This window comes from Haemaphysalis longicornis, unplaced genomic scaffold, assembly GCF_048455015.1.
Source record: "Haemaphysalis longicornis isolate Haplotype H1 unplaced genomic scaffold, Haemaphysalis longicornis Haplotype H1 scaffold_4, whole genome shotgun sequence".
In the NCBI taxonomy this organism is placed as follows: domain Eukaryota; kingdom Metazoa; phylum Arthropoda; class Arachnida; order Ixodida; family Ixodidae; genus Haemaphysalis; species Haemaphysalis longicornis.
Genome location: NW_027526361.1, coordinates 8,519,914 through 8,543,188, shown reverse-complemented (window position 1 = coordinate 8,543,188; position 23,275 = coordinate 8,519,914). Strand labels below are relative to the sequence as shown.

General features: G+C 47.4%; 1 protein-coding gene across 1 annotated transcript in view; it reads left to right on the top strand.

Moving 5' to 3' along the window:
• LOC144178217 (uncharacterized) overlaps window positions 1–14,050 on the top strand; it is a 32,805-nt gene extending 18,755 nt beyond the window's left edge. Inside the window, exons 2-3 of the mRNA XM_077705900.1 lie at window positions 13,097–13,192; window positions 13,640–14,050. Of these exons, the coding sequence (XP_077562026.1) occupies window positions 13,097–13,192; window positions 13,640–13,858 (315 nt within the window). The 3' untranslated portion in view covers window positions 13,859–14,050. The remainder of the gene's footprint in view (window positions 1–13,096; window positions 13,193–13,639) is intronic.
• The last annotated feature ends 9,225 nt before the right edge of the window (window positions 14,051–23,275 follow it).

Below are 23,275 nucleotides of genomic sequence, written 5' to 3'. Positions count from 1 at the left end.
ATTTCCGAACTTGCCGCTGAATGTTCTCCATGACTGGCAGGCCCGGATCGTTTTGTCTGCAGGCTTTCACATTTCTCCCAAAGTTGACCGCGCTATAGCACGCGTTGGAACCCGCGGCCACCGGATTCGCGAACTCGGCGTCTATAGGGCAAACTTGGAGTCTGTGCTCCCCACTCCAGACGCGAACGCAGGTGAACTGGCGAAGAGAACAGTACGCGAGAGATCACGCCACGAACGCCAACGCACAGAAGCCGGTTTCATAACGCGAGGGACCCAGGTTAAATTCCGACCTCGGGGCGCGTTTTTCCGCCCAATTCGTCTCTTTTTTTGTTTTATGTGGCTTCGGTCTTTTATTTGTTTTCTGTTGCGCTTAATTTGGGGCATTGGTTATCGCTTTTCTGTTCTTTTATGATTTATTTCGAACCTCCCAAACCCACGAGGGCATTTGCCTTCCCTTTTCGTAATGGCGCGGCCTGGGAAGGCGAGATGGAATTGTTCTCGTACGCTATGGGCGCCTGAATTCGTTGTTAGGTTTGTTTATTTTCTTCCGCTTCAAAATGAACCCACTTGGCTCTAGTACTTGCGAAAATTCCTATCTGGCCTTTTTTTCTTGCAGGTGTTGCGCACTACGTGCCAACACAAGCCAACCTTTTTTTTTATTTATTTCCAATTGGCTGCACACGTTGAAGTTCCCAGCCGCTGCTGATCCCGCATTATCCCCCTTGTAACACCACAAAAGCCACTAGGATGCCTAGGCATCCTAGTGGCTTTTGATGATGAATGAAGTTGATTAGGCTCTAAGTTACATTTATTAGAAGCCATAATCTACGACGTTTATTTCGCTTTGTGCATTGTAGGTACCCACAATTATTCAGTCCCTCGGTCCTTTGGGGCGGCCCAGTGGTTAGGTTTCCTGTTTCACGACGTAACGGTCCCGAGTTTGACTCCCGAGATCTCCCTAAGCACGTGTTTTTCTCTAGGCGCGCACTCCCAACACCTGCTCGTGTGCTCCTTGCCCCCTTGCCACTTTACATCCCACTCTTGGCCTAGCATTTTCACCGTCTCCACTTCGCCGATGATGGCAGTTTTCTGGTAGCGCTCGACGGCGAAACTAAAAGATCTCTGCTGCTAATAACCAAAGCCAACGCCTGAAAAAAAATCCCACTCCCGGATTTCTCGGCTGGCTGGTTATTCATGTCATCACCGGATGATTGCGCCTCTCGTTTTTGTTTAAACTTGGCCTCTAACAACTCAGCGGCCTCCAAAAAGATCCACCGCAGCACCTTTTCTTGCACGCACCGGGGTTCTCCCACATGCGAAATAGTTACACAAGAGTTACAGAAGACAGGGCATTCCCCTTTTCGTTTGGTTGGTTGTTTGCTTGTTAGTTTGGTCTGTCAGCAGCGTAGAGCGCGCACAGAACATTTTGATCTCATTCGTGTAACAGAGTAACACCAGGGTATGATTTCGGATTAGGGCATGGATGTTTGCGCTTTTTATATACGAGGTGAGTTCGGAGGAACAAAGCACTTGCATCACTTCCAATTTTACCAATGCTTTAATTAATTTTATGATTATCTTTATCGAATCATGCACGCATTTTTTTTTCTTTTACCATTTGTTTCACAGGCGTCTCAATGCGGCCTTTGAAGCCACAGGCTCATGCCGAACTACAGCTTTCTGTATTTCCTAATGTTCGCTTCTGCATCGATAGCAGAGTCTTATCGTGGCAATATTTCTACTTTTATTGTAATTCAATCGTGAAGAGCGCGAGCACCGGTGACGCTTCTGGGGTCCCCACTAATTTAAGATCTCCAGCACTGTGTCTGTTGCACCAACACTTCACCGATCCCGTACTGGGCCAATACTCGAATAATCTGCAAGCACCTGAGTGGCATGCCATAGTGCGACCGAAAGCAGCGGCGAAGTGAAACTGACCTCACCCTCGCGTATCGTTTGTGTATTACAGCGAAACCCTAGTCGTACGGCCCTTGTTCCGTCGCCGTGTGGAGCAGAGAGCCGACCACGGAAGTGACGACACGCAATCCGCGCGAGGTCAGTCGGCAGTGCACCGTCCTTCTTCCTCGACCTCGCCCTCTCCCTCCTCCCAGGGCGCATGTTATAGGCGCTTAGTTCCGTGCGGCGTTCATCTCCGGTTGCTGGCGCCGCACCCCCTTGGCGCAGTGATGAGTTTCAAGTTCAGGTACCCCTCCCCTCTCGGGCGTCGCGGCGTAAAGGCGCTCTCGCTGGGCGCCGGCGGCGGCGACTGCGGCGCCGGTCGGTGGACTTCGCGTGAGCGCCCGCTGAGTATGCCCGGCCAAACCACGTCAGCGGGAGGCCGAGGAATCCAGTTGTTTGCGCGGCCGAGACTTTAGCCTTTGTTCACCTCGCGGACACTTGCCCCCCTTCGCCCTCCGCGGCTCACCCGCTCGCATCCTCCTTCGCCCCGCGGTCCGCAGATCTCCGCCGTCTGTTGCGTGAATATCTCGTTGCTCTCCTCTATCATCAAACCCCCCGCGTTGTCTTTGGCCAGCGAGCGCCTCGGAGGCGCCCCTTCCCCCTCTCCCCCCTCCCCTCCCTCTCTCTCGATCACTTCTGGGCGAAAAAGGAAGAACGCTTTCGCTCCTCACTACTGTCCCTGGAAAGAAAGAGTTCGCCTCCGAAGGCCGCCATCTCTACGCACGCTGACAGGTGAGTTCCGGATTGGGCTTCGGGGCTAGCGCGTCGCCAGCTCGAGAATTTTTTTTTTAAATCGTGTAAAAAAAAGCTATGTAGTATACAGTACTTAACGCCGGTCATTGTCAGGTTGTTGCACTACGCTTGTTTCGCTTTTAATCTTGGCGCGACGCGTCGATATACGTGCGCTGAAATTATTAAAAAATCTGCAATTGAAACGCCACATTCTGATGGCACGGCGGTAACTACTGGGAACGCAGGCCGATCCAACGCCAGCCGAGCCTATAGGTGCACTTGACCTGAGACGCTGTATTAGCCTGTTTTCTCATATTGGTCCTGGGTTTTGTTGTGCAGCGCCGGAAAAGTATTGGTGTTTCACGCACTCAAGCTACGTTCTACGGTGCGCGGCGTAGCGCAGTGTCTCACGTTTATTTAGACCCCCTAAAATTATTTAATTTGCGCCGTAATTGCACACATAGGTGTTGTGTAGGGCCAGAAATATTCCTCTTCGCAAAGGAGGTCTTGCAGTAAAATTGAACTCGTGTCAGTTGGAATAGCGCCTCTGTTTGTATTTCTTTGTAAGAAGTTTCAACCAGCGTTACATCGTATGCGCTTACACAACAACGCGAAAGCAGTACAATTTTCGCGGAACAATAGGATGAGTAACAAATCACTTTGATGCGAGCATTGCCGCATACGGACGCTTCTCACAACAGCCGTACTTTCTTTCAAAACAAGGTCTTTACCCTTTTCGTTGGCGTAGCGAAAGTTCTATTTTGGTTGGAGAGGCGAGGCGCGTTGCAGGGTTCCTTGTTTAAGAAAGTGACGGTTTTCTACTTCCATTTCTTTCGTGTAGCAATGCTCATCTCTTCAATTCACATCGTCAAACGGTTTCGTTGGTCAGATGTTCGCATAATTTTGATCGCACGTCTTAACAAAATACCAAAGGCGCGAAGACAAATTTTGCCAAGTACCTTATGAGTTCATCGAAAGCGTTGTTGATCCAGATACTTTTATTAACAGTTTACGCAATGTTAATCCACTGTGACCGCTTACTTACTTTCGCGGTGGCGACGCCTTTACAAAATCACTCGAACCGCCTAGCGCGGATTTATGCTCTGTGAAATGAGCCTCCAACACTGCGTAGTCCGCGCCAATCTTCAGCTTGAGACCCAGGGCTAGGCAATTCACTGAACTGTGGAAACGCCCCCTCAGATATCCTTTACTCCAACGCAAAGGGCAACACCGCCACTACGCCTGCCCTCGACTTGAGTTTTGTTAAATTAAGGGAGGAATAAAGTGAGCAGCGTTACCTCCGGTGTTGCGACTGTGCTTTTCTTTTTCTTTCATCCAACTAATCGCTATGACCCGAAATCGGCACTGAAATACCGAGTATGTCGTGTCACTTGCCGACACGTTATCCCCGTCTTTCTGCACTGCAATTTGACGCTGTCGTCGTATATGTATACACGCAGCCGGTGAAGGTTGCCTTTCAACCTAGGCATTCTAGCACGTATAACCGGCGTCATGCGAATGTGCTGCCGCATCAAAACACGGGACCTGCGCGCGCTGTCGAAGTCGTCATTCCAACAACCGCAAGCGAAGGAACGCATTGGTCACGGTGTTGCAGGGGAGCGTCAACCCTCCTGCATATAAGTGCGCGTACTCTCGTTACGTGGTGAACCACCGCCGGCGTCCTGCATAATCAATTTTCTCGATTTCCGCAAGGGCGCAGGTGTCCGCGTTTACCGCTTGCTTTCTGTCTGCGCGGGAAATTTGAATACGGGGTTTCCTTTTTCCGGTATGCGACGGGAAGAGTTCGCTGCTGACGATGATGTGACGGTGAAAGAAAAAAAGTCACTCGATGAACGAACGCGCTGTGTGCGTAGTTCTTCCCCGCATAGTTTGTAAGGCCGACCAATGGAGCAACAGCAGCTTATCATGCCTACCAAGCTGCCCATACCCAGAGATCTTATTGACGTTTTTTTGCCGCGTGGCGTGCTGGACTACTGTGATTTACATACAGTAAAGTATCGTTATAACGAAGTACTGGGGACTGGAAACGTACTTCGTTCTAAAAGATGCTTCGTTAAAAAGAGGGGAATGATAGGCTCTATATGCACTTCAGCGGGGACCGTGAACTACCAAGAATAAAGCGAGGTTTTGGATGAAGTCAGGACCTCTAGGACTGCGCATGACAAATACAAGGGTGGTAATGAGACTCAGGGATGGTTCTATAGATAAACTTTACCGGGCATACACAGAGCCAGGGGTGACTCTGCCGCCATCATATCTTCAACTGCCATGTTATCGTGTCGTTTCCAGTGCTGCGTAGATTGCTTCGTTGTAGCGATTCCGGGTTTGCATAATCGCCTTGTTTGGCCTGTCAACAAGCAGTAGAATAGTTGAAACTCTTGTTCGCTTGCTTTAGATTATGCTACCCGTACCATTGCTGTCAGTGCACTTATCCTTGTGCACTGACGATTATTCACGGTGAAGATACAATATTCTCTGCGCACTGAGGAAGACAACCATGGCGATTGTGTCAGGAATAAACTCAAAACATAAAAAATCAAAACAGAGCAGGTATAAAAGCGAGCACTACAAAGTCGCGTGATTTTTCGACCATTTCTATCTCCCATCTGCATCAGCATGTCAGTGCTTTGTGGCTGTCAAGGCTTCTTGTCGCATGCACAAGATGCCTTTGAAATGAAGTCTTGCAAATCGCGCATCATGCCTCTCTCTCTCTCTCTCTCTCTCTCTCTCTCTCTCTCTCTCTCTCTCTCTCTCTCTCTCTCTCTCTCTCTCTCTCTCTCTCTCTCTCTCTCCGTTGTTCTAATCAGTCGGTGACTTTTCGTGGTAGGGTACGTTTAACAAAGAAGTGACGACAGGTTATGCAATGCGTAACTGAAGGAATTTCAAACTCAAGTCCCATACACGCTTCACAGCAAGAAGTTAGTCGAAAAACAGCAGGCGCTGAGGGAATGGGATAGCTGTGTAACTAAGAGTGTGTTCTGCGCATTTGTGACCTGATTGCAAAAGTTGCGTTACCTTGTTCATGATACTGTTCGTCGCCAAGATTCCAATTTTTTTCCCCCAAAAAAAATCTATGCCTGGCCTAAAGCAAGTAATTTTGTGTACGCACGCATGCGCGCGCCGCGGCATACCAATCGCCATGGCCAACGTCATAGTGACGAGCTCGAAGGAATCCTCCTCTTAAGGGGGACTCGCCTGCTTACATTCCTATGGAACTTGCAGCGTCATGACCTACGGGCTTAACAACCACCGTGTACCAATGCAAAAAGGTTTTGAAAACACATATAAATATTCATAACGGCCTAGTTTGCTCCTCTTAGAGATGTGTCGCTTCTTTATTGAAATAAAGAAATGAATAAGAAACGCATCTTGGTTTATCCACTTCTCACTAGATGACGCTAGCTGTCGAACAAGCGACAGTTTAATTTTTTATTTTAATAATTTTAGTCGGTCATGAATTAGTAAGTCCCATTGGGAATGCGATCAGGTGGGTCTTCCTTAAAAGGCTAGTTCTTTTTAGTGGCGAGAGAGGAGGGGGATATTTTGGTTGGTTGGTTGGTGTGTTGGTTGATTGATTGATTGATTGATTGATTGATTGATTGATTGATTGATTGATTGATTGATTGATTGATTGATTGATTGATTGATTGATTGAAGTGCTTAACGCGCCAGCGCTACACAGGCGATGAGGCGCACCGTAGTGGAGGGCTCCGAATTGATTTTGACCACCTGGGGATATTCAACGTGCACCGAAATCTCGAACACGCGGGCGTTTTCGCTTTTCGTCTCCGTTAGAAAAGCGGCCGCCGTGGTGGCGAGTGGAATCCGCGTCCATGAGCGCTCAGCAGCATAACGCCATAGCCATTGAGTCACTGCTGCGGGTGGAGGAATATTTTCCTTGGGCCCTTTGCAGCTTTGGTTCGCTGGAAGGGCGAAGACGGCAGGGCGCACCAACGGAGTCCTGCACTGAGGACCCCGCCCACTTACCAGCTCGATCTCACTGTTGAATAAAGTTTTCTCCTCCTTTTGTTCTGGCCCTTCACCGTAACGGAATCCTGGTGTATAGCCTGAAATTCTAAGCTCATGAACAGTGTTGAGGTTCGGTTTCGGGGCCAGACGAATGCGCCTTCCAGTGACACACTAGCGGCGGCAGTGAGGTTGAAGAGCCAAGGAGGGATGGAGAGGGGAGGTCGGAATTATGCTTTCTCAAGTTTAAAGGTTTAAACGAGGGTTTCGATGCGCTGCATACAAATAGGTGTTTTATTATGCTGCACTTCTCACGATATTTTTGCGAGGACCGAAGTCATTATATACAAGTTACAGGATAAGGCTGATTGTCACTTTGCGCCCTAGTTTGATTTACGCACTTGAGTAGACTGCTTATAATCTTGCTGTGTGTGCAACTAAACTTAATTGCACTTGTATAACTTATCCCCTCTTTACGAGAATTGTGCTGTTGGTTTGTTGCTATGCTGCAAGCACGCTAACATGAACCGGCATGAAATAGGTACCTACACATTTACAGTTATTTTTTCTGGCAGATGTAGAAAATTGATAACTTTAAATAAACCTTGAATTCGGTTGTTTTATCCGCGATATATGCCTTACGAACATACCAGGGCAAGGAACAAAACGCGTGCTTTAGATCCGGAGGCGCGTGTTTTTTTAGTGATTGTACGGTATATTTGGCTGTTCTGCGGTAGCCCTCGTTTAATAGCATCACTTAACGAGGGACGAGTAGCCTCTTCGCTGTCTCCGATATAAATTCGTCCTCGCCCAATTAAATGTTTCTGGTTACCGAAACAATCAAGACTAAATTCAGAGCATCGTGCCACCTGCATTCTTAGGTGTTCGATACGTTATGAGCTGATTTGGAGATACAATTATCCTCTTGTTTTCGTTCCCTTTGTTCGAAAAATTTCGGCGCACAGTAAATGATCATAGTTTGTTCGTCATTAGGCCATAGCTCCTTACTACGACGCGCTTATAGGCGCAAGCATTGGTTCCCTGCGGCGAACATCAGTTGGAAATTTTTTGTTGTTTTCGTCAAGACGTGACTGCAGGCAAAAACTGCCTTCACTTGCGACTGTCATATGGCAAAGTAGACTAGCGAAGGCAGTTTTACATTGCAGCAATAAAGCTCATTGGTGTCTAGCGGGGGAAGGGTAGTTATCACGTGCTAGTTTTACAACAACTATAGTACTCGCCTAATGCGCTTAGCTTTTCGTGAGGCTGCCTGGTAAATTGAGCGCGCATGCAGGGATCGTACAGAAGCGGAAGTCAGACTAATTGCACCAGGCAAGGCTTCCTCGTCGCCGTTTGAATCAAGCCAGAACTTATCTATAGAGCCAGTCGCGAGTTAAATATGACTCCTGGAGAGTATGCTTCACCGCGTCGCCCATGCGTTGCACGTGAAGCACGCTTAAAAGGGCGCGGAGGTATCGGAAGCGTTCCCGCAAATAATAAAAAAAAAGTGACGTGAAATTAGCTCTTCCGAGTTTAACAAACAGCGAAGTAAAGGGGCTAAGTAATGCGGGGCAATGATTTACACATGTTCATGTGGCGGAACCTTGTGTCTCATGTTGCAGAAACCACGGTGCGGTTGGTTTTCAAGTGCGACAATAAAGCGAATATAGTTTTCTGTTTGCACATGTTGAGCCGTTTTATTTGTGCATCCAGAGCCCGGCGGGGGGATTATTCGGTGGTGGCAAAGGCGTTGTCTTTGTTTGAACCGGTGAGGTACGTGAGAACACTGAGAAGCGGGCAATGCGGCAATGTCTGTGCATTCGTGGTGCAGTCATGGAGTCTGTTCCCCTCTCACTCTCGGCCCTTGCTCAGCGGAATGAGACTACGGGCCCCGGCCCGCTACCACCGGACATCGAGAAGTGCATCCGCTCGACGGATGAGGGCGACCAACTATACGCGATCCAGCGGCTCGAGGAAGCCCTGGGCCGGCAGAAGCGAACGGGAGACCCTCCTGCTGGGGGAGCGCTCCCTAGTAGCCGAAGCCAAGGCCTGGGTACCCCTTGAGGCCCAGGGTAGGCGGGGGCGGTGAAGCCCTGCGTGGTGAATCCCGCCCCCTCGCAGGATTTATTAATAAAGGTCATTTTCTCTCTCTCTCTCTCCCCATGAAATGAGAAGTAATGACGCTGGTGAGGAGTGGGATGATCGGAACGAGGTCATCCTTAACCTATGCCGCCAGGAACGGGTTTTATTAGTTGTCTCATCCCTTCTTTTCTTTGTTGCGAGGCCAAATACACCACGAAGTCTGGGTGAAGCAGCTAAAGCATGTTATCGCATTGAAAATGGTGCATGGATGCTTGACGGACATATGCACGGGAGATGTGGTTATTTGATTTGTGCTTGTGATTTATTTTAATGGTGTCCTGGTACCTTAACAAAAAAGCGCCACGGAAAGCACTGAACCCAGGTGAAACGAAAAAAAGGTGAAATATACAAATAAATCCACTCATTGGGACAACTTGCGCTGAAAAACCTACAGCGAACCAGAGGGCCATCATTTTCGCGTTTTCTCCTGAATTGCCACTATAAGATGAAACTGTAACACAAGCAATAGGACTATAGACAGAAGACTAAGACTATAGACAGAAATGTAGTGCATCTTTAATACGTAAGCCACTCAGTTCTGCCGCACAAACACCCCACCCTCCACGGGCAGTTAGTATCCACGCGGGAAAGACGGCGACTACAGGAGGTAAAATGCCTCTGCGTATGAACGAATAGTTCAATTGAAAATGTGGCACATATAGCCCGTCGACCAATCCCCTGCTCGCGTACCTGCTGTCGCAGTGCCCCGCTTGCGAACAACACCGCCAAGTTTTCGCCAGAAGTCCTAGTCAGAGATGATTCTGTAATATGAGGAGAAGAAAGCGCGCGCCTTCGGTACAAACGCCGTCCATTTTTGCCAGAACAGGGAACATTTGGCTTTGTGCCCACTCCAGCCGCAACGGAAATGATTGTTTTGGTTTCGACGGCACAATTTCATGACGAGGCCCCACTAAAAGAATTTCTCGGGCACTTTAGGCTGCTTACGTGCTCTGAAAGCGAAAGCCTGGCGTACTATTGCGACGGGTATCTTTGATTACACGTACATCCAAGACAGCAACCACGCTATTTGACCTTCGGTGATATATCTTAATCCCCATTAATCCGCCATACCATAATTCGTCTTAATCCACCATAATTCAGTTTGATCAACCTTGATCCCACCCCTAACTAACCATTGTATCAATCGATAATCGATCATTAACTTTCGTAATCACTATTCATGTTTTATTCGTGGCTGGCATGCTTTGGTTCGCTTCTGGCCTTCCTTCGTTTTTTTTTTTACCATTCTTGTCAGCGCCGGGGAAATTCAAGGTCACCTTCATAATGAGGCAATATTTTCGTCTTAATGACAACTGGCGCCGTAACTTTGCGATGCCATCGGTTAGGACATCAACAGCGGGCTGAACTGACAGAGGTGATGTAACCAGATCGCACACAACTCATTATATGACATAGATTATGCAATCGTATGACTTAATGGTTATTAATAAAGTTACAATTAACAACAATAATTACTAACATTATTGGTGTTATATTTGCTTGCATGCATTTTGCATGAGCCACGGTAACAAAGCAGTATCTTAAGTTAGGACCCACTTGGTGTCTACTAAGCCTTGAGGCTATTAAATAAACGAACAAACAACAAAAACGAGACAAATAAAATCCCCCACTTTAAATACTGAAGCGAAAATTCGTTTGCGGAAAATGTATCGCCATATCTTTTGTTGAGACAAGAAAATGTAGAGCTAACGTGGTACGATATGCAACCTTTAATAATCTGCCATTTTAGGTAAAAAAAATAGGGCTGATGCAACTCCACTCCAGCGCAACGTTATGCGAAGCCTTCTTGTTTTGGTACCAGAATGACACTATGAATCATAGATCGGGCAGGCGCCCGAGGGTAAGCTGCAGGCTCTGTCGCAGACGGTACAAAAAGTCCTTAAATATGTGAGTGCTCCTCGAAGTAGCGGTGTTCCGCCGCGTAGGGGTACGTGGCAGCTTGCGCCGTCGCTACGACTAGCTAACTCCTCGATGCCGCTCCACGAAGGTATACCGTTAGAATACGCATGATCTGGGCTAGTTGGATCTAGTATACCATTCTTGCGGCGTTTAGCCGGTCCCTCATGCGCGCATGCTATTGCGCATTTGTTCTTGAAGGTCAGCACAAGCCTGGTAGTTTTAATGTAGCCATGAAAAGAAAACACAACTTTATTCAGTTTAAAAGAACTAAACTATGGTAGCTAACTGAACTCCATTACAGCCACTAAAGACGTTTCTTTAACGGAAAAAACGCAAGAAATATGGAACAACCTTCATATTTCGCGCCGTGACGTAATTGGTCAGGAGTGACGTGTTACGGGCCGGCCCTTAAGACATTTTTATCAGTGTGCAAATAACTGCACGTTGGCATTCAAGTGACACGATGGAACAGCACATGCGCCCCCACTACTCCCCCATGCAGTCATCAGGAGAACTCGTTGCTGGGCGTGTTTGTTGCGGTCTAAGAACATACTAAGTAGCGAAAAAAAAAAACGCACCAGAAAGATGGCACGGGCAGGCGCTACGCTGCCAACTGTTTATTAGCAAAGACAGTATGGTACATTTATAAATACATCCAGACATGCGCAGTAGATGTGCCAACAAGTGTCAGCGAAAGAATGTATCTAGAAACCGCACCTCAGCATTGAACAATATCACCCAAGCCGTATCACTAATGCAATCGCTTCCCTTCAACCTTACACGATGCGCCTCTATCACTTCTCGGGCGTTCTGATTTCTGCTTTTTCCCAGTATCTTGGTCTTGGAAAATCGTGGCTCACACTTTGTGCAGGAATGACAATGCATTGTCAAATTCACGCCAATATTAGACTTTAAATTTTGCGCATGCTCCCTGAGGCGGTCGTTCAAACACCTTCCAGTTTGCCCGTTATAGGACTTTCCGCAGGCGATGAGGATTTCATAAACCATTCCCACTGTGCAATTTGCTCGGGCCAATTAAACGGTTCTCAGCTAACAAATTTAGTTCTGAAGAATATTCTTCGTGAGTCGCAAAATATATAGGCGTGCATGGTATGCCTTAAAAATAACTGGATTGTTAGTGCATGAGGTTACGGCCGAATAATGTCTGTGGAAACACAAACTTTGCGACATGTAAATGTACGCGAAAATACAAACCCTGGGCGGTTCGATAGATTTTACTGAGCTTCAAATCATCTGCGCGGATATCTCAGGGTTGTCGGTCTATTATGCTCGTTTATCACCGAAGAAGGTGCCGCCGGTAACACTCATTCGTTTGGTGTCTGACACTTTAGGGGTTCGGACGATTGTACATTTAGCTTTGTTCAAAATATTCCTTGTGTTTATTAAAGTTCTTCAGGCATGAACGGAAGATATTTATATTAATGATTCGCATTCAATGTCTAGAGAATTGCAGCGCCTCAAGGAAGTACTTGTAGCAGGACACTGTTGCACATGACACTGCTGGAGCGTAGACTGTCATTTTTGTGAATTACCGTCACCGCCTCAGCGTGTTTCTCTTTTCTTTTTGTCTAAGTCGCCGTATCTTTTTCTGTGTCCTGGCCATAGCAAAAATAATGGAATCAAATGGAATAGTAGAAGCAGGAAGCAAAATAGTGCTTCCAGTATTGAAAATCGGTGTTTGAACTCAAGACTACAAAGTAGCTTGTCCGTTTAATGTCTGTTTCAAACTGTCCTCATCGAGTAAGAACTGACTTGCGGATAGCGGATGAGAGAATTTGACGCAAAACAAGCATCTCGAGGCTTAATTTCTGTGCAAGTCAGAGGCCCCGCTTCCCAAACTACGTCATAAATGAAACGAATGTGGAACGAACATTACTGAAACTAGCACAACTCAGAATTTCGCCTATGAGTCAAGGGATAATCGGGACAGGGAAGAATTTTCAAAAGTAGCGTGTGGCAGAAGTAACCCTCAACTTCCTCAAGACTTTAGAGTCTTGCCGTCTGATAACAAGAAATGCGAACGGGTTTTCTGTTCCGACAGCCTCGGCTAGCCTTGACGTCACAGGTAAGCTGCGGCAAAGTCGTCACAATCAGTCAAGTTTCCAACATTTTTCATCTGTACCGACAAGTCAGGTACTCGTACTTCTTCCTGTTATATCTCGCTGATTTTCCGTGCCCAACTCTTTGTACTACAGAACTAACAAACACAAAACCGTTACAAAGGACTTGAATGAGTGAATGAATGAATGAATGAACATATATGAGCATCAGATGACTTGCTAGGAAATGCCTCATATTCACGCTAACAAGCCCCTTTTTCACTTTTCTCTCGCAGATGAAACTCCTTGTGGCCGTGTGGCTTTTCGTGTTTTGCCTCTGCACCGTAATCTTCCCGGCAGCGACGGCTGATTGCCGCTATGAGCGACAACAGGTAAGATGTGGCACGCACGCACGCACGTGCACACACACACACACACACACACACACACACAGAATATGTATATGTATACATGAAAGCTCAAATGCAATTCCTTACTGGATGGTTAAAATTAAAGGGGGGGGGGGGTATACGAGCTAGCGACGTACAATGCACGGCACAGGAAAAACGAAGCGGATCGCTGAAACTTCAGACTATTTCACGTCGGCGTATATGGTCATCAATCAGTCAGTTCATAAATTTATAGACAGATATGTTTGTTTCGGAATGAGTCATCCAAGAATCCCCATGTGCCGCAGACTTGGAAGAGAAAACAGGCAGCGCCAGTATATCCATAAAGCAAGTTATTTCGGACAGACCACGAGCATGCAATTCAGACAACTCTATGTACTGACTTTTTTAAATGACATGTGACGTGCCCCGTGCATTCGTGTCGTGCAGTGCAGCCCCCGCGCGGCCTGCTGCGAAGGCCTGGCGTGCGCTCCCATGTTCGTGGACGAGGAGAACCCGCAGCTGTTCTACGGCAACTGCTTGCGCCCCGTCGCGACGGCGCTGTCGAACTCCGGGCAGTCCAGGTCCGACAGGCCCGATAGGCCTGACCGGATCGACAGGCCCGAGGCGAAGATCGTGCATCCGCTGATACGGGACCGGCAGGGCTGACTTCCGGGCACTACCGCGCCACTCCTGCGCTAATCCCTCATGCCTCTTCTCTCCTGCTACCATTGCCGGGACACGCCAACCCCCCTCGCACTTCCCCTTCGCTCTCTTCTCTTTTCACACCCCATTTGTTTCTTGCGCGTCGATCTCCTTTCGGTAGTCAATAAAAACGGCACCATAGTTCTTGCGTGACTCTTTAGGCGTGCACGGCTGAATATTTATTTCTTTATCTATTTACAAATACTGCTGGCCAGAGGACAAAGCAGGATGGCGAAAATATTACAGTTATCATATACAACATTTCAATACCACATCAACGAAAGAAGGAAGAAAATAAAATAAGTATCAACATAAGCCTCAGTGCGATAGCTGTTTCATATCGAAGAGAAGAGGCTTGCCCTAACTAAAAGTCAGGGAGTCTACTATTGATTTAGAGCCCTCAAGCGAGCATGACCAATACTAGAATAAACTCGTTAGTTCTAGTAACGTTGAACATGGTCTGCTCGTAGTGCTGTCTCAAATTACTGGTCTTTACCACGTGTACAAAAAATGCCCTCTATTGAGGACATGTTTGCGTCCATCTGAGTTTCAGTAACATTTTGTGTTTAATGAGGCTAAAATCAGAAATTGTACGGTTTCTATGGCAAGCTCTAAAGCAAATATTTCGGAGGCGGGGAGCCAATTTCGCTGTTAACTATACGTAACAGACCGCGATACTCGCATCTACATTGTAGACCGCTTCCGGTTCTAGCCTTTATTGATTCCGTGTTCCACTTAAGAAAAAACCAAAAAAATTGGGGCAACAAAACCCTTCTCCAGCCAAGCTATGGCAGGTTTTAGCCTGTCTTGTGACAATAAAACCCGCGGTTTTGCGTCATACTGATGCGCAGAGTTACCCAAGAGTGCGCTAGGGACAAACAGGGTAAAGCGTGGGACAAGTGCATTAGCCTGCCAATTCGTCGACGAAGAGTTGTGGTCCTGAAGCTCTTCCGTCTGCTGCCGTAAGACAAAAAGGAAAAACCGTGGAAACATTAATAAAGTTTACTTAATTTAATGTTCATCATTTTGAACAGCAAGCTTTGTGGTTTATTGCGTAAATGTATAGCAAAGTTCAGTTTTTGTCCCTCTAGGTGCCGCGCCAATACTTTTTCCTCAATTACAACTAAGCAAGGGTGCCTATTTTGTATTTCAACTGTATTTTATTTCAATTGTTTTTTTTTCGGTATTCCAATTGTATTTCAGTTGTAGAATAGTATTTGTATTACTGTGTTCCTAGTTGTATTTCTCCTCAATTACAACTAAGCAGGGCACGGCCCACAACCATGCGACAACGCGTTTTTGAAACCTTAGAAAATGTAGTTGGAAGTGCCTATTGGGGCGCCGTCATGTAGCTAAATCATTTTTATATCACTTCCTTTTCAGTTGACTGAGAGAATTTGAGCTGATATGGCCGTTTAAACCAGCCGAACGCAGTTATTGGCGCGTTTCTTTTGTTTTTGTCGGGTTTAATTGGCGCCACTCGCGACGGCGCGAGAAAGATTTGCCTGTGTTCCGTTTTTGTTCTACCTTTATCTCGCTACTCTTCAGCACCACTTTTTCCACGCAGACGGCCTCTCCTTTTTTATCTCTTGAGTTATTTGTATGAGGGCGCCCAGGAGTACATAAGGGTACGGAACGAGAACGAGACACCAGACTCATTGCAATGAAATATCGCATGAAAAAAAAAAGCCTATGTTACAAAAATTCGATAATTGTTTTGTAAGCTTTGCTACAATGCACAAAGGAAATGGATGCAAGACAACTAGGAGAACCGTCATTGTAAAATGTGCTTTACTACTGTACACCGAGGCCCGAAGTCCTATTAAAGCGGCTTCACTAATACGGACAAATACATTGTTGGGAAGGTGCATCTCCAGGAGCATTGCAAGCAGTCGTGTCAAATATATGAAGGCTCTAAACCGTTTATTTTTATTTTTAATTTGAACTATGACGCGATGCGTGTGCATTAAAAGACTTCACGGACCATGAACAGAATCCTGTATGTAGTAGCTCAAGATTGCTACGCATACAAACTCGTACCAGTACATGTTATGGTTAAAACTAAATCTCGGGTGAATTAGAGGTCTCTGATTAAGATCGAATCGAGAGGGCTGAACATGTTGCTATGTCTGCGGAAATGCTTGACGCGGCGCTGAATACCTTCGAGCAAAAAAGTGCAGGCTGAAAAAAATACTGTAACTGTTTAAGGTGCGATAAAACTAGTTTATTTTGTTTTGCGACTAGGCTTGTAATTATTCGAGGCATTTAAAAATATTGAAAGTTTACGTTTGAGCACACGCGTAAAAAAAAAACTATTCAGGGCCAGACGTCAGTCGGCCGCCTCATGTAACGATAGCGTCCAGAACATTGACAGCCCTGAGCAGCACTTGGTGATGAAAACAGTTGGTGAAGAATTCAAAGAGATGAGAAGAGATGACCGGACGAACAGGTGATGACAAACAAAAACTAGACGAGGCCCGTTTTGCCAGGCTCGAAGCTGTTCAGCCGTTACCTGCAGCCGTTCTACACTTAGATTTAGCAAATTGTACACTCTTTATGTGAACGAACAAAAAGCCAGTATTACCAATGAAATGGGTCAAATGATGGAGGCGAAAAACGAAAACTCCTGTGCGCCGAGATTGCGGTTCACTTTCATGTCCCCAAATGGCCAAAATTAATCCGAACTCCTCTACTACGGCGTTCCTCATACACCAAGTATGGCTTCGGCGCCTAAAACCCGCAAAGTTTGAAACTTGAAATGGGCGAAAATCGACGTTCTAAATACCGAGGCAGCATGAGAACACGTTCGTACGTCACTACGGAATCTCACTCGGCAGCCGCGAACGCCGTATGGCATTTTCTCTTCGGCCTGCCATTACAGCAAATCCATGGCAGATTGTGGGTTTCCGTGTCTCGCGGCGGTGACGTACGGTCGGAGCGGGCGTCACTGACCACGAAGAAACTGCTCATCAAGCACGTAATACCAAGAAGGGCTGCCCCAGCCAGTGTTTTCCGAGGAAACTCTTTTTTTCCGCTGCCGTAAAATTACGAAAGAGGTACAATGGCGCCCAAGGGAATGAGGATTCGTGTGTCGCACCATAGGCAATGGTGTTGTATGGCACTGGTCGGAGGGAGTCTTAAGGCGCGATTGGAATATGTTTCTTCTTTTTTTTTTTTTAAGCGTTCCCGCTTTTAACCAGCCTGTCTGCTAAGTGGCGTACCTTCTAGACGGTGGGCCTGCTTTCCGTGTGCTTGTAATGTTTAGGTTCGCAGCGGGCCTTCAAAAGCACTTAGAAGGATTGGATAGTCTGCCAAGATGTCGGCATGCTTAAATTGGTTGATTTTAGGGTTTAAGGCGCCGACTCAACGCAGGCGATGAGGCGCGCCGTAGTTGCGCTCCAGATTAATTTTGACCACCTGATCTTTAACGTGCGCCTAAATCTCGTGCACAGGGCCGTTTCTGTTTTTCGCCTCTACCAAAAAAGCGGCCGCCGCGGCCGGGAATCGAACCGGCGTCCTCGTGCTCAGCCGTACAACGCCTTAGCCACTGAGCCACCACGGCGGGTGGCATGCTTGAAATATTGAAATCCGAGGGTGCGATTTTGCACAGATTTGTTCTCTCGACTGACTCAGAAAACTGACTCGAAGCAACACAGGTAACACGTGCTGAGGAAATACGTCGTATGGAGCAGTTGTACATGCCTCTGGCCTTTGGTCGCGACAGACAAACAGAAGCGCGATTTATTGACGTGAGAGATACTGAGTACAATGAGTGATGAAAGGTACGCTAATGGCAAATATACCCTGATATCAGCAGCTACGAAAGATGGACCGCGCTGCCACGGCCAGACTAAGGATATCATCGTCGCTCGCAGCTGGCCAATCCCCCTTTTGGGCCCGTATAAATTTATTGCGCACGATTCTACTCTGCTGGTCCAGTGCGATAATCATGCTTTGCACTTTGTCCACCGAGTTACTTAGCAAGTAACTCGGGGAACGTAGAGTAGAATCGTGGGTCTGAAAATTAAGGACGGAAAGTTGGGCTAGTTGGTTAGACGATAATGGGTGCATTTTACTAGCGCAAGTAGAATCTCGATAAACGGAAATCGCTTAAACGGAATTGCCGCTTAAACGGAACAGTTGCCTGGAATTTGGTTGGTTTTGTATTCAGATAACGTAAAAAAACCCTCGGTAATCGGAACTAAAATTTCTGCATCACCGTGTAAACGGAACCCGAAATGGAACTTCTTGTGAAATCCACTGTTATGAGAATCAGCTTTTTACGGTTCCGGCTGTTTCGTTATTGCTTTTTTTTTCCTTCCTCCATGTTTTTTTAGCCTTGTTCGCCTCGTAAGCCTCGTCTCGCAAGTGGTTAGCCGTGTTAGCGCAACGAATGCAACATCGCAGTTTTTGTTCCAGTCGTTCGGTCTCGATTCTAGACGCCGAGGCTACAGGGCTCACCTCCTGTCACCTCTTTCGTGCCATCGTTGTGGTATTCGTCCTTCATTACCACGTTGCCGTCTTCTGAATTCGGTGGCTCGTAAGCACTCGCGAAGTTGAGGCCTCTAGCCTCCGTGAAGGTGCAGTTGCAAGGACTCAAACAAAAATAATTGACGCATTTTGTAGTTCACAGCGACTCATTGTTGCCAAATCAACTTTGTGTATGCTGTGCCTACGCTTCTTGTAGTTTTCTTGCTTACTGAAAACTATCAGCTACAGTCACTTTCTATTGGTTAGAGTTCCATGAAATGCCCTTAGAAGTGTGTACGCACATAAATTTGCACCTTAGAACATATCTCTCAGTAAACGAAACTCCTGTTAAACGCAACTAATTTTTCCGGTCCCTTGAAGTTCCGTTTATCGAGAGTCTACTGTAATGCACAATATCCCCGGCACAGCACAGTGGTTTGACATAGATGGCGAGGCAGTAGAAGTGCTAAGCGAATATACATACTTAGGCCAAGTAGTGATCCGGGATCCCAACCGTGAGGCAGATATAATTAGGAGGCTAAGAATGGGGTGGAGGTCATTCGGCAGGCATTGTCAGATAATGAATGGCATCCTACCATGGTCCCTGAAGAAGAAAGTGTATGAAAGCTGCATCTACCGGTACCCACCTACGGGGCAGAAACTTGGAGGGTCACTAAAAGGGTTCAACTTAAACTGAGGACGACTCAGCGAGCAATGGAAAGGAAGATGATAGGTGCGACTTTAAGGGACTAGAGAACGGAGTGGGTCAGGGAACAAATTCGTCTTAAGGTCATATTAGTAGAAATTAAGAAGAAATGGGTGTGGGAAGGGCACGTAATGTTACCCATAATTACCGTTGGTCATTAAGCGTAACAGAGTGGATCCCTAGAGAAGGCAAGCGTGGCAGGGGGGGGGGGGGGGAGCAACAGAAAGTTAGGGGGGAAGATGAGATCAAGAAGTTTGCGGGGATAAAGTGGTCGCACTTAGCACAGGACCGGGATAAGTGGAGATCTATGGGACAGTCCTTTGCCCTGCAGTGAGCGTAGACAGGCTGATTGTGATGAAATTTCTTGCGCGGCGGCAGCACCGCGTTCATGGGCTCCTCCAGCTGATGCACTCCATGGCCTCGTCCTTCCGTGGAATTCGTAAGTAAAGGCAAGTCCTGACGCCTTAGCACCTGTTTAGTGGGGAAAGCGGTTGGTTGGTTGGTACCAAAAAAAAAAAAATGGCTTGTACCCACTCAGGGGGATCGGCCAGGAAATGGGCGCTAACTGAGAGAAGAGGAAAAACTGGAATTTGGATTAAAATAAGTAAAGTGAATAAATACAGGAAAAAGGTGAGTATAAACGGGAATAAAAAGATAATAAGTAAACTGCCAGAAAATGAGGTGTGGTAGCAGATAGAGCTCACCAACTACAAAATCAACGCAAATGAATAAGGAAAGGATAGGCCGAAAGACAATCGTGGAAAGTACGTAAAAAAAGAAAGAAGATTTGGCAGAGAAGGAGAGGCAGTGAGCGGGAAGGCAGAGGATACAGGCGCAGACATGTTTTTAAGAGCAGCCCGCCATCTTGAATTAGCGGCTATCACGGTAGACGGCGTGCTCCAAGCAACGTGCATACGTGCATCGCAGAAACAGTGTCGTCTTCCTCCTCCTCTTTCTTTTCTTCTTCCTTTTTGGTTGGAATACTTTTGCTGGCAATGAAGGATGGAGACAGTGCAGCTAGACGGTGGAGCGGAAAGAGGAAAACTCAGAGAGCATCTCCAGAGAAGCGGCAGGGAGTCTACAGACCTCCGTGTATGTGTGCCGCAGAACAGAACGATCTTCATCAATGTGGTCGTCGTCTTCATCGATGAGGGCCCCGCCAATAAGCATGCTTGGGGAGCGTTGTAGTGCTTCGTACGCGAGGCGGCAATGGCTGGACATTCTTATAAACCCTAACTGGTGAACCCCTTGTCGTCGAGCCATCCATGAAATACAGATTTTTACCTTGACTTGCCAACAACCCAAATGTATTCAATCTTGATCAAAATCGGAGGCATTACAAACTATCTTTCCCTCCTCAGATCACAACGCCCTATAGAGCGGGATTTCAAGTGGTGGATGGCGGCAACACGCATTTTTGTTTCCCGCGGGCACAAATACGCAGACGAGAAATCACAGGTGATGTTGTGGGTGTGTCGCCAACAGAAAACTGCTTCGGTTCCCGGACGCTGCGGCCGCTTTTCTGATGGAGGCGAAAAGCAAAAACGCCCGTGTGTACGAGATTTCGGCGCACGCTAAAGATCCCCAGGTGGTCAAAATTAATCCGGAGCCCTCCACTACGACGCGCCTCATCGCCTGCGTTGCGTCGGCGCGTTAAACCCCACAATCAATCAACAGAAAACTGCAATGGCACATACCATCGCAGGCGATAAGCTGCGGGACATAACGCGTCATTTTTATTGGACCCCTCACCAGAATCGAAGCCAGGCAAATTCGCAGTGCAGACCGGTGAATGCGCCAGTCTGACTCGTCCTTAGAATTCGAAAATAGTCACGTTCACGTTGCATGATTCAACAAAGATGCCCTGCTACCGATCGTCAATCTCTCTCGTGAAAGCAAGCGCCGCCGCTACCCACAAACCACAAGGTGGCACTTGCAAGCGAGGGGTCTATGACCATTCTAGGACACGCCACTCCGAATCAGGTACGTAAGCTTCAGTAGGGCCATGTCGATCGGGCCTCTACATCCCGAATGTGGACAGCAACTTCACTTTCCGATTCCCGGCCGCGGCGGCCGCTTTTCTCATGGAGGCGAAAAGCAAAAACGCCCGTGTGTACGAGATTTCGGCGCACGCTAAAGATCCCCAGGTGGTCAAAATTAATCCGGAGCCCTCCACTACGGCGCGCCTCATCGCCTGCGTTGCGTCGGCGCGTTAAACCCCACAATCAATCAATCAATCAACTTCACTTTCCGCCTCCGGGAGGGGTAACGCAAACCGGGCGTTAGCTGGCGCATTTCACAGGCTACGGAAGAACTGTACAGACTGTTCGTGCTAAACACACGTGATGTCGCTGGCCGCTCACGCTCCGGACTTCCATTTTCTGATTAGTGAAGCGCTCAGCGCTCAAGTTTGTGCTCCAAGAGGGAAGACAGTCGCGCTACCGGTACCGCCACCGATCGGCAGACCGTAACTTTTAATCTATTTCTGAAGATTTTTTGGCGGGGTGGAGCGATTTGAAAGACTTCTGCTCAATTCAGCTACAGAGAGACGAGCCACTGAACACTGCGCTGTACATTGCGTCACAGTGTTCTAGCCTAATGTCTACAAAACAGTAACCGTTAAATACATAGTGTATGCATTTATTTTCCACTTATCAGGTGGCATGAACGTTCTCGAGGCTATTTGATGTGCAGTGTGCATTTAAGATGCTGTATGTATTTCGCAGAGTGTGCGAACTTCTTTTGCACGGGAAGATGATGTGGTGTAGTGGCGTATTTCGCAGAGTGTGCGAACTTCTTTTGCACGGGAAGATGATGTGGTGTAGTGGCGCCCTCTAGTGGAGCGCCCGCTCACTGTGGGCGCTTGGTTGTGTTAATTGTAACTAGATGTCGTTGCTGTGGTCGCACGTGACGGGTCACGTGCGTATGCGTCTAGGTGTCGTCTTGTCGAACAATAAACGTTCTCTTTGGGCTCTGGTCTTGGTGCGAGCAGGCCGCACTCTTTCTTCTTGGGCTTGTGGGTGGGCCCGGCGCGCTGAGCCTTCGCTCCCGTCGCCGCCGAGGCCGCTCGCCGTCGCCCACGACACAACATCTTTTTGGCGACGAGGATGGGATCATTTTCTTCTGCAGCAACGACATCTAGTTACAATTAACACAACCAAGCGCCCACAGTGAGCGGGCGCTCCACTAGAGGGCGCCACTACACCACATCATCTTCCCGTGCAAAAGAAGTTCGCACACTCTGCGAAATACGCCACTACACCACATCATCTTCCCGTGCAAAAGAAGTTCGCACACTCTGCGAAATACATACAGCATCTTAAATGCACACTGCACATCATTCTCCCGCGCTTTGAAGAATGTCTGCATCTTCCTTTCACTTGACTCACACAACAGGCTATCAGTCGCTCACGACAGTTCTATAAGTCCCAAAAAAAAAAAACCCGTCCAAAAAACATTTTCGCTCACGACAGTTCTCTAAAGTCCCAAAAAAAAACCCGTCCAAAACACTTTCAATGATGATATACGATTCAACACAGACATGACACGTTCAACATGACGCAAAGCATGAACCGTACGTATACCCCTTACTGCACATATTCGCGAAGCCACTGAGGCTGCTTAGTCTTACGGCGCGGACGCGTAGACGTTGAACTTGCATTATTTGACGATCCAGAAACCCCCTCATTTTCCCTTGTGTTGTCTACATGGCTATTTGGATCTGTTTGTTCACTATTTTCTTCCTGACATTCTAATGGTTCCCGAGGGACAATGGATTCAGACCTTGCACTGGTAGAGACCTCCGACAGATCAGGGTCTGTCTGAACACTGGGGCTTGTCCCTTCTGACAACTGTAGACTAGGGGACTGACTGTCACAAATGTCCAAGTTAGACAAAGAGTACAAAAACTCTTTATGCCTCGACGAGAGTTCAACATTGTCATAGGAATACGGTGCCGAGCCAACCTCAATTCCTTTCGGAACGACTGTGAGTTTCGAAGCGTTCCAGATCTTTCCATCACTGAGCTTAAAGGTGAAAGGTGCAACCTGAGCTTGCACTGTCAACGGCTTACTATACTTCAGAAATCCTTGCTTACGGAATTTTACCTTCACGACATCTCCCACCTTTATGCGGGTCGGCTGCGCACCTTTCCTTCTGTCAAAGTACTGTTTAGCTTTATGCTGCTTCGTGAAGACCTGATTCCG